Genomic DNA, 14,807 nt, shown 5'->3' with positions numbered 1-14,807 from the left:
TAAATTAAGATTGCTTTGGATAAAATATAATAAATAGTATAAATTGATATCTTTACTTTAGGGTATAAGTAAATTTTTGTTATACTCCAATATAAAAGAGAGAAGTTCCTTGGCATTCCACTTGCACGATTCGAAACTATTATAAAAATATATATATATTTTTTTTTTACTGCTCTAGCTTGGCTTCTCGGTTGATCCGACTTGGGTCTTAGAATAACCCATATATTGTTTTCTTTGGACTTTTTCTTTCGAGCTTTTTCTCAAGGTTTTTAAAACGTGTATGCTAGTGAGAAGTTTTCACACCCATATAAAGAAGGCTTAGTTTCCCTGTCCAACTAAAGTGTGGTCTCACAATTCACCCCCTTTTGGGTTCATGTCTTTGGTGGCACTCATTCCCCTCTCCAATCGATGTGGGATCTCACAATCCACCCATCTTCAGGGTCCAACATCCTTGATGACACTCGTTCTCCTCTCTAATTGATGTAGAATCTCACATGTCTTATAAAGAATGTTTAGTTCCCCTCTCCAACTGATATGAGGTCTCACAATCCATTCCCCTCCCCACCTCGAGGCCTAGCATCACCATTATAAAGAATGTTTCCTTTGGGGCCACTGTCCTCGCTAACACTCATTCCTATTTCCAATTGATGTGGAATCTCATAGATCTTATACGTTCGGACCCTTGGGATAGGGATTTCACAACATTTTTGACTCTTTTGTAGTCATTTTTAACAATTTCAGAGACTAAGGTTAGTATTTTTGAATTTATGGTTTTTCATTATTAGTGTATTTTAACAAAACCTTTTATTTTCTTTTTATGTTAAATTTACATGATAACTAATTATGATCATAAATTATAAATGTTACCATTCTTAAAATATCGTTTATAGGATGTCATCAAATATAAAATTGCTCCAAGTAAAACACGTTTCATTATGAAATTTTTATGATTGAGCCATTGCAAAGAAAAGTATATTTTGTGCAACTTTCTTCGTATTAGCTCATAAGTTTTCCATTAGTAAGACCATAACACTTTCATATTTACCCCTACACTTTAAAGTTTCATATTCACATACGTTATTGACCCAAAAAAAAAAAAAAAAAAAAAAAAAAAGAAAAAAGAAAAAAAAAATTCCTTTGCACAACCACCTTAAATATTTACAACAACCTATAAGGAATTGTTGTGTACCATGTTCGTTGGTGGCCATTTCTCATTTTTTTTTTATTTGAACCAATTCACTCTTGGAATATGAGGTACATCACTCTTCATTTTTATGGTTATATGTAACGACCTTAGATTCTAACTAACCTAAAGTCACTACCATCTTCAATAACATATTTTCTTAAGCAGAAATAATCTTGCCTTTACCTAAAATATAGAATTGTGATGTGTCATGGTCTTTAATTGTGATGTTGCCATCAGCCGGAATGTCTTTCCTTTACCTGAAATATAGAAGTACCACATGATTTAGTATTTTAAGAAATACTCAATAGGTGACCCAACTATTGGGATTAGATGCAAACATATACAATCATGAATAAGACATCATTTAAATCTGTATTCTCTTAGGTGACTATCCTAAGCATGTCATTAGATGTGTATTTAGTATTCTACACACGGTCCAGACGTTCGAATATGGACCTACTAGTCGGTTCGCATACCTCCTAGGTCCCTTTCTTGGTTGGACTAGCATTCTCTAGTGCTCTTGCCAGACACCTGGTAGGAATAATCAGTGTCGTAGTTGTAATGATCCTAAATTTCCACATACTCAGAGTCGCTACTAGTGTCTCATGCTCATCTCTAATGCGGAAATATAACTCTTACATGAATATCATTTATAACTTAAACTTCGAAAATAAAAGCAAATATAACTCTTACATGAATATCATTTATAACTGAAATTTAAAGAAAATAAAAGCAAATATAAAATCATTTAAAACAACGAAATGCAAAATAACATATTCTAACTTAAGACTACTAATTTAAATATGAGTCTACCCTATGCACGTGCCACAGTCTCTGCTCGCGATGTCGCCGTCCTCCGTACAAGTGCGCCTTGCCTTTACCTGAAAAATGATGTGGCACACGGCCTGAGTATTTCAAAGAATACTCAGTAAGTGGCCCCATTATAGGGAGCCATGCAAATGCAAACACATGCAATCATGATTTAGGGACCTATCTCTAAACATCATAAGGGTGTCCTCCAGTCTCGGACAAACTGGATGTGTAGTACTTCCCCACACACGACTCACACGTGTGAGTGTGAATCCCCAAGGGCTCGCACACCCCCTGGACCCTCTAGTCAAGCTAATCTGTAACGACGTTCGGAGGTCAGCGAAACCCCATAGTGTCATGCGCCTCATGAACACCCTCATCTGTGGGCATTCACGCTCATCATACGGTGCGCGTCCGCACTCATCATCTCTAGGGGAAGTAGCCCCTATGCTTATGAACATACAATATGTATGAGGTCTCTCTAAATCCAATTATACGTCTCTTCTGACACAACCCTCTAATCTCATCTCTTTGTTACATTGTGTAACATGTGCTCATGGATATTTACATTAATATCATTTTCTTACTCTTAGGGTTGTGTTCTATGTCGATCTACGGCATGATGCAATACAACATACAACATCATAAGACATGTTCAACACGGAAAACATCATCACGTTAATAACATCGTCATGCATACATCATACTCATCATAGAAGCCATTAAGTGCATCACATATAACATGTACATCATGCATCGAAACATAAATAACGTACATTTAACATACATCACAACACGTCATACTCATACATCATCATAATTTAAACAATCTTTAGCCTATTTTAAGGCCAATTACCTGATTAGCTTATAGTAGTGTCACCAATTTATCCTTAGTGAAAGTTCGATTTTGCCCTTTGTATCCAAGCCAACCTATATGAATCCATGACATCAATTTCACGTTCAATTCTCTAACTCTTGCAATGGTTCATGTGCTAGACTTCATGCGAGCATTAAAACTTTGCATGGATACAGTCTTAGAATGTTATAATATACATCTAAATATATATACATATTATATATATATATATTCTATTTATATTAAGATTTCATTTTCTATTTTTTTTGGAGCGAATACTTTCTTGACTTATGATATTCTTTCGGTACTCTGCTTTATCTCAGAATTTTTGTTTAGAGATATTTTTAGCCATTTTTTAATGGATTCTTACTCAATCATATTATTGGACTTTTATTTTTCTCTTTAAGGTTTTTTTTTTCTTTTGACTTTGTATTTTCGCCTTCTATTTCATTTTCGTTCTTTCCTGCTCTCTCCATTTTTTTCTTTCTTTTAGTATTCCTCTTTTCTTTCTGTACTTTTGATTTTATTAATAATATTGGTCTCTCTGTGATCTTTTCTTTGTATTTTTTCCAAATCCTTTTCTCTCTATTATCTGTATTTTCCTTTGTTTTTTTTTTCATTTGAATATGTTTTCTAAATCTTCCTCTCTTTCTTATCTATCTATACATTTTAATGTTCCGGAGTATTCTACCAATTTTAATGGACTCTTTTGGTACGATCCCTTAATATCTAAATAATTGCAATAGATTAATATTGTTAGAGAAAAAAAAAAAAGGTAAATTTCACTATTAATCTTTTCAAATGACATCTCTCTTTCATTATCCCCTAACCATCTCTTCATTAAATGCTTTCTTCTTTCCAGCAAATATTTGCTTCTACTTAGAAAAAATTTTCTTTTTGCTTATGTTTTCTATTTTGTTTGGGGAATTATTGATACTAATGAGAGAGGTATTTTAGGGGAAGGACAGAGATTAAAAGAGAGGTGGTCAGTAATTATTATTATTTTTTCCTCTTTATTTTGTTATATATATATATATATATATATATATATATATATATATATATATATTAAACCTAACGGGACGTTACATTAGTATTATGATAAACATAATAATCATTTTCCTTTTCGTAATGTACGCGTCTGTACCCATCGTAAACAGGAAAATTTTCCAATGTATGTAACATACAGTGATGTATGAGGTCCAAAGCTTTTTCATTTATCAAACCACGTTATAACAACCTCTCACATTTTCTTTCATATTGTATCGTTTTGTATTGCACAACCTTTAAAACATATATCGGGGTTGTATACCGTGTCAAAACATATTTACTGTGCGTCATTTGTGTCATACATTGTATCATGTCATGTCATGCACATAAAATATCCTCCAGCACATGACTTGAGAATTTTAAGAAATACTCGGTAAGTGACTCCACTATTGGGGTCGTGAAATGCAAACACATCCAACATGGTGGGATCTATCATTTAAAACATTATTTCATTCTCTTAGGTAGCTTTCCAGCCTGAGTTAAATTGGATGTGCAATACTTCTCTACACACGGCCCACACGTGCGAACGTGAACCTACCAGGCGGGCTTGCACACCCGCTGGGCCTGCTGGCTGAGCTAGTACTCACTGAGAGGCTATTTTCGAACACCCGAAGGGAGTAGCGATCGTTGTATCATCATGGCGAACATGATGGTCATAATCTATCTCATAGTGTACGCATTTGGACTCATCATAATAGAAAAGTATCCTGATGCATATGAACACAGAGTTGTGCATTAGGTTTTCGTACTTTCCATCATGACATTATAATGATGCAAGACAATCTCCATTCTTTCATAACATATTAAATCGGGTGATTATGCATACATAATTCTTATACATCATCTCATACATAACATAGCTTCCAAGACATGACATAGGGAGGTCGTACATCATAGATTTCTTTATTTCAAAACATATCATAACATGTCATAGAATATCCTAGCATAACATAACACATCAAGGTATGTCATAACATAACATAGCTTTTCGTTACATAACATAACATTTCGTTTATACCATAATATTATTTGACATATCTTATAGCATAATATAACAGAACATCACATATCAAAAACATATCACACACATGACACATTCAGGGATCGTGTCATACGTGTAGTGAAAAAAGATTTAAAGCTAGTCACAACATTTGGCGTTTTTTGAACATTATAAAAGAGTTTTATCCGAAAATATAAAGGATCACTTAAAAAGAGACATGCAAAAGAGTTTGATGACTTTTCATGTCGTTGATTACATGCACTCTCCATTGCTCAACCGGCAAACCAAAGCATGCTTGAACCATCACTAATGCAAAAATACAAAGCAAGCCCATGAAATGTTTTGAACAAATTGAAGATAATTACACCAACTTTGTAGTAATGTATATATAACGCTGAATTATTAAGTGTTATTTGTGTCCTTATACGTTTACAAATAACTTCAACATTACTTAATTAAGAACCTTAAATAGAGTTATGATCACTATCAGGTTCTTGTTTTAATGATATATATTAAAAAAATTTATTGATCTGACGTTCTAACATCATGGTACAAATTTGTTTAATGATAACGTTTTCATTTTTCTCGCAACTCAAACAAATATTTCAACTCCTTATTATCTCTACGTTAAATTCAAAAGAAAGAGGAGATGCGATCACATTGAGGTTAATTGACTGGGTAAAGACGTATCAGTGGGCATACGACTACAACTGAGAAAATAAAAGAAAGAAAATTGAGTTAGCTGATTTGCGAACCACAAAGTGAGGCGCGACTGCACTAGAGACCTGCATGTGGGTAGGCACGAGTAAACGCACACATGAGGCACATGGTAAGTGGTTTTTCCTCCCCTTCGACCTCTTTTTCAATCCAATTTTGATGATAATCCAACTGTGACTTGATTTAGGACTAGTTTGAGGAATTTTCTAAAAATTTGGGGTATCGAACGAGTAGGAATAGGGTCTTCTTAGGCACGTACGAAAAGGTAAGTAACCATAAGGATTTTGTTCAAGTAGTACCGATAGAGATGACTAAGATATGCTATCATGCAAGCATGAACTATTTTATATATTGTAGAGAATGCATGTTTAGGACATTTGAATGAGTTGAATTACGAGGCTGATATATATGTTATCTACGAATGATTGAATGACTGAATTGTCTCTAGAAAAAGAATTTAGAATTTTAAGCTATATAAGATTTATGCTATACCAGACACTCTGATATGAGTTTAAGAACTAAGATTGAAGTGATAGAATGACTTATATCCATGTATGAGCATGCATAGATAAACTAAGATAAGAGTAGGACACTAGAGCTATTATGATTGTGAACGACCAAGGTCATGATGTATATAGTAGACCAAATACCAAAGAATTGTGTAAGCCGATAAAAGAACTAAAACTTAGTTCTCAAGAACTAGATTATCTCCATAAAACTAAGATATATACCGTTAAGATGTCTTAAAAAATCTAGTTAACCTCCACGACATTCAAGAAAGATTAAGACAACTTACCATGTCTACTAGTAGTTTTGAACGGTATCACTAGAGTTAGACCACTCCCTATGTACTCATATACCTTATCCGTAGTGCATGAACAACTTCCAAACCTTGGTTGAGTTTGATTAAGTAAGAGAAAGACTTTTAGACCACAATTGGGTTTGATGTAAGTATGAGAACGATTTCTAGACTCCCTTAGATTTGCAACATGCATGAGAACCATTTGGAATTTTGGAGCCTCTTAAAAGTTCAAATACCGGTAGAACTTAAGCTCGAACTTCCTAGAACTTAGAAGCAAGCCTATGATTACAAATTAAGTCAAAGATTCAATTAAAGCCTTTAAGTAGGTTGTTTATTGGGTATGATTATACTCACCAAATATTTAGCCTTTCCTTTTGAGGTGACTACTGATTGCTGGTCGAAGTGGAGAAGCATTCAAAAGTTGCACAGTCATAGAAGAGGGTCATTTTGAGGCGTCTGCTCTTAAGGGTTGTCTATTTTTTGCATCTTGTTCCATGGTCTCCATGTTATAATACACTTTTGATATGTAAACGTATTATTTTCATCTTTCAAAGGTCGCGTTGTTTATTTCTAAGTTCGCACAAAATTTATCGTATTTCTCGTTCATTGGTTTATCAGTCCACATCGTGATGCATGATTCGAAACCTTAAAAATCAGATCGTGACAATTATTTGTTTGATAATGGTGGTATACGATTGAAGTAGGTTAGAAATGAAACGTGGAGGTTGGTGTAAGCATTCAAATCTTTGTCTTCTAAACAACAAAATGTCAAAGCAAATCTTGAGCATTTATTGAAATCTGGTTCATAATTGCTTATTTACATGCCTCTCTTATTTGGTATATTTAATATTCACTTTCATGTCAATTCTCTTTCAACCCTCTATTATTGTTACTTATCGACTCTACATTGCTTCATAAATGCCTATTTATTTCTCATTCCATGTTTTTTTCTATATAAACAGAATTATTTCACAATAAAATTCTATTTTATTTCATCATTATCGACCACATTGATGTTCATTTTAGAGTGCCCTATTTATAGATTATAAGAGGGAGCATTTAATTCATTTGGGCTTACATAAAAAGTGTATCTAAATTGAAAATAAGTGTACATTATTTCTACCTTTGTTGGTCTTTTACCGACATGATTATACATGTACTTCGCTCAGAAGTTACATGAATAAATTTTGTTTATTTTGTTTCGTTCCACTCTCCAACTAATATGAGACTCCATCAAATCCACCCATTTCGGGAGCTAGCGTCCTTGCTGGCACACTGCCTCCTTATGGCTACTCCCTCTCCAACCAATGTGGGATATTACAATCCACTCCTCCTTAACCAATGTGAGATATTACAATCCATTCCTAACGTGAGATATTACAATTCACCCCTTCAGGGCTCAGCATCCTCGCTAACACTGGTTCCTTTTTCCAATCAATGTGGGACCCCCTCCAAATCCCAATCCACCACTTCAAGACTCAGCGTCGCACTCGTTTTTTTCTCCAATTGATGTGGGACCCCCACCAAATCCATCCCCTTCAGGGCCTAGTGTCCTTACTGGCACACCGGCTCGTGTCTACCCCCTTCAGAGAACAGCCTCCTCGACACATCACCCGGTGTCTAGCTCTGATACCATTTGTAACGGCTCAGACCCATCACCAGTAGATATTGTCCTCTTTGGGCTTTCTCTTCCGGGCTTCTCCTCAAGACTTTAAAACGGGTCTGCAAGGGAAAGATTTCTGCACCCTTATAAAAGATGTTTCGTTCTATTATACGGCTAACGTGGAATATCACATTAGTAAATTGATAATATAAAGGATGGGAGAAGCAAAGTTTTAGTTTTTAATAGATTATCAACATTGATTGAGCTAAGCATAGGACAAAATCAAAGTACACCAATCCAATCAATATCACAATACAACTTTTCACAGAAAGAAGATAGAAAAAAGTAAACAGATTTTGTAATCTGAAATCCCTCGCTTTCTCTGCAATTTCATCTTCGTCTTCAACCGAGAAAAGAATAGAAAAGAATAGAAAAGAATAGAAAATGGGAGATACAAACAAAGGGGTTACGTAGAGGGAGAAGAAGGAGAGTGAAATCTGTTTGATCTCTGGAAGAGTATTGGGAAACTAAAATCCCAAGTCAGACAGCAATAATGAAAACTCTGATTCTTCAAACAAAAAACAATTTGTTTAATGGAAGGCAGAGGGAGAGAGAGTGATACGCAATCCTGTTGTTAAAAAGATACATCAAAAGATTTTCTTCCACTCAACTTCGATTGCTTTTCTTGCTTCTTCTTCTTCGTCGTCTTCTTCTTCTTCTTCTTCTTCTTCTTCTCTTCCCACAAATTGCTTTCTTATTTTCTTGTTTGTTTCCTGAGAAAGACAAATAAAGTGGTCGGGGTGTTCTTATTTGTTTTGTACTCAAAATGCAGAGCTTTCATAACCCAGATCACCTCTATCCCCATTCTTCTTCTTCTTCTTCCATCCTTCTCCGGTATGCCACCATTCTTCTTCTCCCTCTTTAATGGGTTTCTTTTCTTTTTTGTTTTTCTTCGTGTTATTTACTTCCATGGCGGCTCTCTGTTTTTTGTTATTAAAACAGGGGAGGAGACGACAGTGGTAACCATACGCGGTTTCTTCCGGATATTGAGGAGCTTCAACAATCCGCTGATTTTCGTCACCATAATTCTGTTGATTTAAGCCCAAGTATTCTTTCTCTCTCTTTCTCTCTCTCTCTCAACATTTCATCTTCTTTAACTACCTTCTGATTTTTAAAATAATACTTTTAGGCTCAGTTTTCAGTTTAAAATTGATCCACGACGCAGCTTTTCCAATCCACCACCTACCCTACGCGGTATTTCATCAATCTCTCTGTTCTTGTCGTGTTCTATTAGTGTATGAAATTTGTGCGTTCTAATGGTTTTGTGGGTTGTTGTTGAATGGTTTTGTAGAACACGGATGTGGGTTCATTAGAAACAGGGTATTTAGACACAGGACAGCAATTGATGCGGTTGAAGAGGCTAGCTCCGCCGCAGACGGTGGCGGCTGCTTCATCGTTGGGAAACGGAAGCTTTGAGAACTGGGGTGAGTCAGCTATGGCTGATAATAGCCAGCAGACTGACACTTCTACAGACATCGACAATGATGAAAGAAACCAGGTGCTTACATTACAAGAAGAAAGAACAGAAACAGAGTTACAGGGTTTCAGATTACTATATTTTTAAATTTCTTGTGAGCTAAATGGTTTTTGTGTCTGTTTTTTTCTTAGTTTCCGGGAGCTGCTCATGGAGTTCTCGTGGCCGTGGATTCCATGGATCAATCTAAACCGAAATCTGCTGACCAGAAGGTCATTTCTTAAGCTCTGTCTCTTCTCTGTTTTGCATTTTCATAATTTAATGCTCAAGAACATATGAATCTTCATAGCAGACTCTTCGTAGGCTTGCTCAGAATCGAGAAGCAGCGAAGAAGAGTCGGCTGAGGAAGAAGGTAAGCTTGGGATTAGAGGGGCCGCCGTCATGATCTTTGCCATGATGTTAAAGTTGGGATTTTTATATGTTATGTTGATTAAGGAAACATATTTGGAACATTTATAGGTTTTGGTTTTGGATAGGCATATGTCCAGCAGCTGGAAAACAGTCGACAGAGGCTTTCTCAGCTAGAACAGGACCTTCATCGAGCACGCCAACAGGTGTTCGACCGACTGACCGACACTTTCTGGGTTTCATGGTTGATTTTCTTGTAAGTTTAATGTGTTTTTGGTTGATAACAGGGCATTTTTGTGGCTTCTGGGACAGCGAACCATTGTTTATCAATGCCAGGAAATGGTAAGCAAACATGAATTCATTCATGGTTACAATATTTATAAAATGAACTCTTGGATGATTTGAATGTGTTGCTTCATAATACTGTCCTTAGGTGCCTTGGCGTTTGATCTCGACTATGCACGGTGGCTCGACGAGCATCAACGTCTGATCAATGATTTGAGAGCATCGGCGAATTCTCAGTTGAGTGACGATGAATTGCGATTTCTTGTCGATGGGGTGATGGCACATTATGATGAACTCTTCAGGCTGAAAAGCGTTGGCGCCAAGGCTGACGTATTTCACATTCTTTCGGGCATGTGGAAGACTCCGGCCGAGAGGTGTTTCATGTGGCTAGGAGGATTCCGTTCGTCCGAACTTCTGAAGGTAAAATGTTTACGTAAGCTCGAGATATACGTTAACTTTTGTTCGAGTCGAGTTGTGTATAAGTTTAACGTAATTCCGAGCTCTTGATTTGAAACAACAATTGTTCAGATAGTTGGGAACCATTTGGAGCCTTTAACGGATCAGCAGTTGATGGGCATATGCAATTTGCAGCAATCTTCACAACAAGCTGAAGATGCATTGTCACAAGGGATTGAAGCTTTGCAACAATCTCTTGTAGAAACTCTTTCCTCTGCTTCTTTAGGACCTGCCTGTTCCGGTAATGTTGCCGATTACATGGGCCAAATGGCTATTGCAATGAGCAAACTAACAACGCTAGAGAACTTTCTCCATCAGGTAAACACGTCGAACCTTTCGATTCAAATTTTTGCTCGTCAAAACCACGTGAAAACAAGAAATCTTTTGTGTCTTCGTTTTTTAGGCTGATCTTCTAAGACAACAAACGCTACAACAGATGCATCGAATACTAACTACTCGTCAAGCTGCACGAGCACTTCTTGTCATCAGTGATTACATTTCACGTCTTCGAGCTCTCAGTTCTCTGTGGTTAGCACGACCAAGAGACTGATATCAACACTCGACCCCACGGAAGTTGGAAGAGTGTTGTTAAGAATCCATTTCTGTGTTTTTATTGTGTTTTATCCCATAAATTGATGGAAAATATGAAGGTGTTGTTAGCTTGGAAGTTGGAACGTTTTTACACCCAATTGGTTTGCACTTTGTTGTGTTGCCAAACAACTCAACTGTGTTTTTTCCTTCTCTTTTTCTATATAATTTTCTGGATGCTTAGTTATGGTATGCTTAGTATGGTTTGTATCTTCGTTCGTTAACTGAGAGAGCTGAGAGCTCTCCAACATTGGAGCTCCCTTGTAAAAAATGGCTCAAATGCGACGACATTAACTTGAATTAAAATTGAACTAGTTCGGCCATTATTGATCCATAAAAGCTTATGACAAGTTGTCTTTAAAGAATGCAATGGTCCAATATCGTACTTTTTGTAAAAATTAGGTAGCCATTTATATAGCCATCTAATTCAACTTTTGGTTTCACTCAATTCCCATATCGTTCAAGAAGTTATATGTCATAAATTATTTTCTTTTTTGATCTTCGTTTCTTTCAAGAAATGGGACACAAATAGTCATTCATCTATCATAGTAAAAGTAAGGTTGATATGATACGAGGCATCATTGTTAGGTATGTGAAGAAGTTCTCCTCATGTATTGCAAGATAGGGTCTATTTATCTAGGCTAATTTGCATGTTTACTAAAGTTATTTTTTCAGTTGAAAGATAAGTATTATGAGTCTAGTTGTGTATGTTGAAAGTTAAGGATTTTAATATAGAAAGGAATGATTAAAAATATTGTGTAGTTATATAAATATTTGTTTGGTTATGAATCCAAATAATTGACTTGGATTCGACTTCACTTCTATTACTAGAGTTAGGTTTGTCAAGTTTGGTGCTATATGAAACTTTGAAGATTCTCCTTCCTTCTATTGTCTCTCACTCTAAATCTCAAATCATTGAACCAATTTAAGATATGCTTAATAATAATAAAGAAGAAACATATGCGTTCCATTTGGTTGCTTTACTTATGAGTTTAAATAATAACTCTTTAGGCAAATAGACCCAATTTAACATCGAGTCATTTAATAAATTTTTTTCTAACCTTCTTCATCGTTGGATTTAATCTTCTTTATTGCTCAATGAATTTAAATTTTCCTTCCTCTAGTTTGATCTTGTACATACAATGATGAGGGACTGATTCCCTTGACATCTATAAATGTCTAACCTATTGCCCTTTTGTGCTTCCTCAACGTTTTTAGCAATATATTCTCTTGGATCAATGACAAAGTCGCTGAGATAATAACTGACAATGCCTCATTGTCACTTAAATATGCATAATTAAGGTGAGAAGACTTTAGTTTCAAGTCTAGATGGGGTACTACTTCAATGGATGGCTCATTAGCGAGCTTTTCCTTCTAATTCTAAGGATTCAAAGGCTCTTATAAACTCGTCTGCTAGATTTCCAGTCAATTCAAAGATTCTTAGAATTATTCCACCAACGTTAGCCTAGTTTTCAAGAATAATCTATCCAAGATAATTGGCATGTCACTATCCGTTTCATAATCCAAAAGGACATCACAGCATGTTGAAGGGCTCAAGAATACAATTTAAAAAAAAAAAAAAAAATGGAAAAAAGGTCGAGCTTGTCCTTAAATCAAACTCATGCAATCTGCAATCCTACAACACCTCATTCAACCCCTTTAGCTGGAAGAGAACCATTCTAAACTATCACACTCTCTTTATCATGGCACCCAGCATAAGAGGAAAATAACTTGCAGCTGAGGAGTCCCATGAAGAAACACCTCAAGGCTGTGGGCAGAAACAGAGACGCCCACACTGCCAACAAACCCGAGGGCCACGAGAGGCATGAAGTTCACAAATCCAAAGGCTTGCTACCGGAGATGAGATTTCCAAAACTCACCTCTACCCTCCCACAGCAGTTGATGGTCACCATTACAAGTCTAAGATGGGAGATTACAAGATCCGCTCTTCCTGATTCCAGTCTTGGGAGAAGGGTCTCTCTTATTACCACAAGAATATAGACCAAGAAATAGATTACTCTATCTTAGTCCGAGGGAAAGAAGTTCACCATCTTTTAGGCAGGCCACTTTTAATGAAATGGTGATAGCTCTCTTAATAGGAGACAGTGGGTCTCAAGGGAGCACAATGGAAAGTCACAGAGGGAGGAACAAGGGCATTTATGGCAGCATATGTGAACCCAAAAGCTAAAGTGTGGGCTGCCTTTGTCAAAACTAATCCATTGCCCACCATGCATGACACTACAATCTATTTTGAAAGAGTACTATTGATATTCGTGATCATGAAGAATCTAAGCATTGACGTAGGGAAGCTAATAGCATAGGAAATATGGCAATGTGTAAGCAAAAGAGTTAGGAAACTGTTTTCCCACATTTAATAACTATGTTGTGTCTAGAAGCTGACGTTCCCTTTGAAGAAGATGAAGAAATCCTCTATGCCAAGAGTTTGTTGGAAACAACATTGGGACACAAAGAAAAACGCAAACAGTAGCTCAAAGAAAGGTGGAGGACTAGCGGTGCTCATTGATCAAATGTTAAAAAGGCAAGACAACTTACCAAGTCAGTGTGAGAACTCTGAAGCAAGTCGCAAAGCATATTGGACATATGCACGAAAAAGAGACAGACAGTGCAATGAAAATGGCTTTGCAATACAATTCATCTAAGTGCTCAACATTTCCAAGCGTTCCAGAGAAATTTATTCAAGATTAGAATCACAAAGAATCTTTTCATTTCACCTGAAGAGGAAGATCACACTTTCCCTGGAGATGCATCCAACAAAGGGAGTTCTCTGTTTATACACCTACTGAAATTTTGATTGAACTACTAAGAATCATCTACACCCATGCACTACTCAATTATTTTGTTTATCTACGTATGGAGTCATGATCATTTTGTTCATGCATGTCTTGATAATATCTTTATCTAAGCTACTTATGTTTTTAAGTTGGGCACCTGACCCATATATGTAGTAGCTTGTGCTACGAGTCATGGTCATAGCATCCACTGTAAATGCTTCCTTATAATAAATAAAACAATAAAGTCAGAGGTGTGTTTCCCCAAAGCTATTACTTGATAAAAATTAAAAGTACAATTGAGAAATAAAGGTATTCATCCGAATCAAGAGAAGACTCCAATCCATTATATTCCACCTTAGTCAGTAGAATATCTAGTTTACCGCCCAACCTTAAACCATTTTCCCAACCAAAACCATAAACCAAAGTTATCACTCCGCAAACAAATTCCAATAATAATTCCGAACCTACACCAATGCGCATTGAGGACAATTACAAGTTTAAGTTTGTGGTATAAAATCAACTCTACCAGCCCACCATTTTATGAAATAAAATAAAATAAATGAAAATATAACTCTAAGGTCGGGAGCACTCCTCTTCAACCTAGAGCTTGAACTCTCAAAACTAAAGGAAAAAAAAAAAAACCAATTCTCCAATTGTCAAGCAATTTGCATAACCAATAAAGGTGTTTGAATCGAAGACAATGGGAGACTAAGAAAAGCTATCATGAATTGTATAACAAATGTGGTCAAACTGAAGACTATATGATGCTAGCAAGAGAGT

The 14,807-nt window shown here is 36.1% G+C and overlaps 1 protein-coding gene across 2 annotated transcripts; it reads left to right on the top strand.

Annotated features, from left to right (window-relative positions):
* The first annotated feature begins 8,589 nt into the window (after positions 1-8,589).
* Positions 8,590-11,427, top strand: LOC111799577 (transcription factor TGA2.3). 2 transcript variants are annotated; one of them, XM_023682965.2, is made up of 11 exons: positions 8,590-8,918; positions 9,027-9,130; positions 9,214-9,278; positions 9,376-9,582; positions 9,693-9,770; positions 9,851-9,910; positions 10,035-10,112; positions 10,194-10,248; positions 10,340-10,611; positions 10,720-10,965; positions 11,051-11,427. In XM_023682965.2, the coding sequence occupies exons 1-11, from the start codon at positions 8,851-8,853 to the stop codon at positions 11,195-11,197; spliced, it is 1,380 nt and encodes a 459-aa protein (XP_023538733.2). In that variant the 5' UTR covers positions 8,590-8,850; the 3' UTR covers positions 11,198-11,427. The 2 variants fall into 2 exon arrangements, with proteins under 2 accessions (XP_023538733.2, XP_023538741.2); XM_023682973.2 differs by having other exon boundaries at positions 8,592-8,918; positions 9,220-9,278.
* Positions 11,428-14,807: the final 3,380 nt, after the last annotated feature.

This window comes from Cucurbita pepo, chromosome 1 (genome assembly GCF_057944985.1).
Source record: "Cucurbita pepo subsp. pepo isolate OVF chromosome 1, ASM5794498v1, whole genome shotgun sequence".
Lineage (NCBI taxonomy): Eukaryota > Viridiplantae > Streptophyta > Magnoliopsida > Cucurbitales > Cucurbitaceae > Cucurbita > Cucurbita pepo.
Note: the sequence above shows the minus strand (reverse complement) of the source record. Positions and strands in the feature narration are given on the sequence as shown.

Bases quoted from the DNA above. Each gene is read 5' to 3' on its own strand.
- LOC111799577 (XM_023682965.2), top strand. From the start codon at position 8,851: ATGCAGAGCTTTCATAACCCAGATCACCTCTATCCCCATTCTTCTTCT. The intron at 9,583-9,692 runs GTGCTTACATTA...TTTTTTTCTTAG, and splicing joins ACAATGATGAAAGAAACCAG to TTTCCGGGAGCTGCTCATGG. The intron at 9,771-9,850 runs GTCATTTCTTAA...TCTTCATAGCAG, and splicing joins CGAAATCTGCTGACCAGAAG to ACTCTTCGTAGGCTTGCTCA.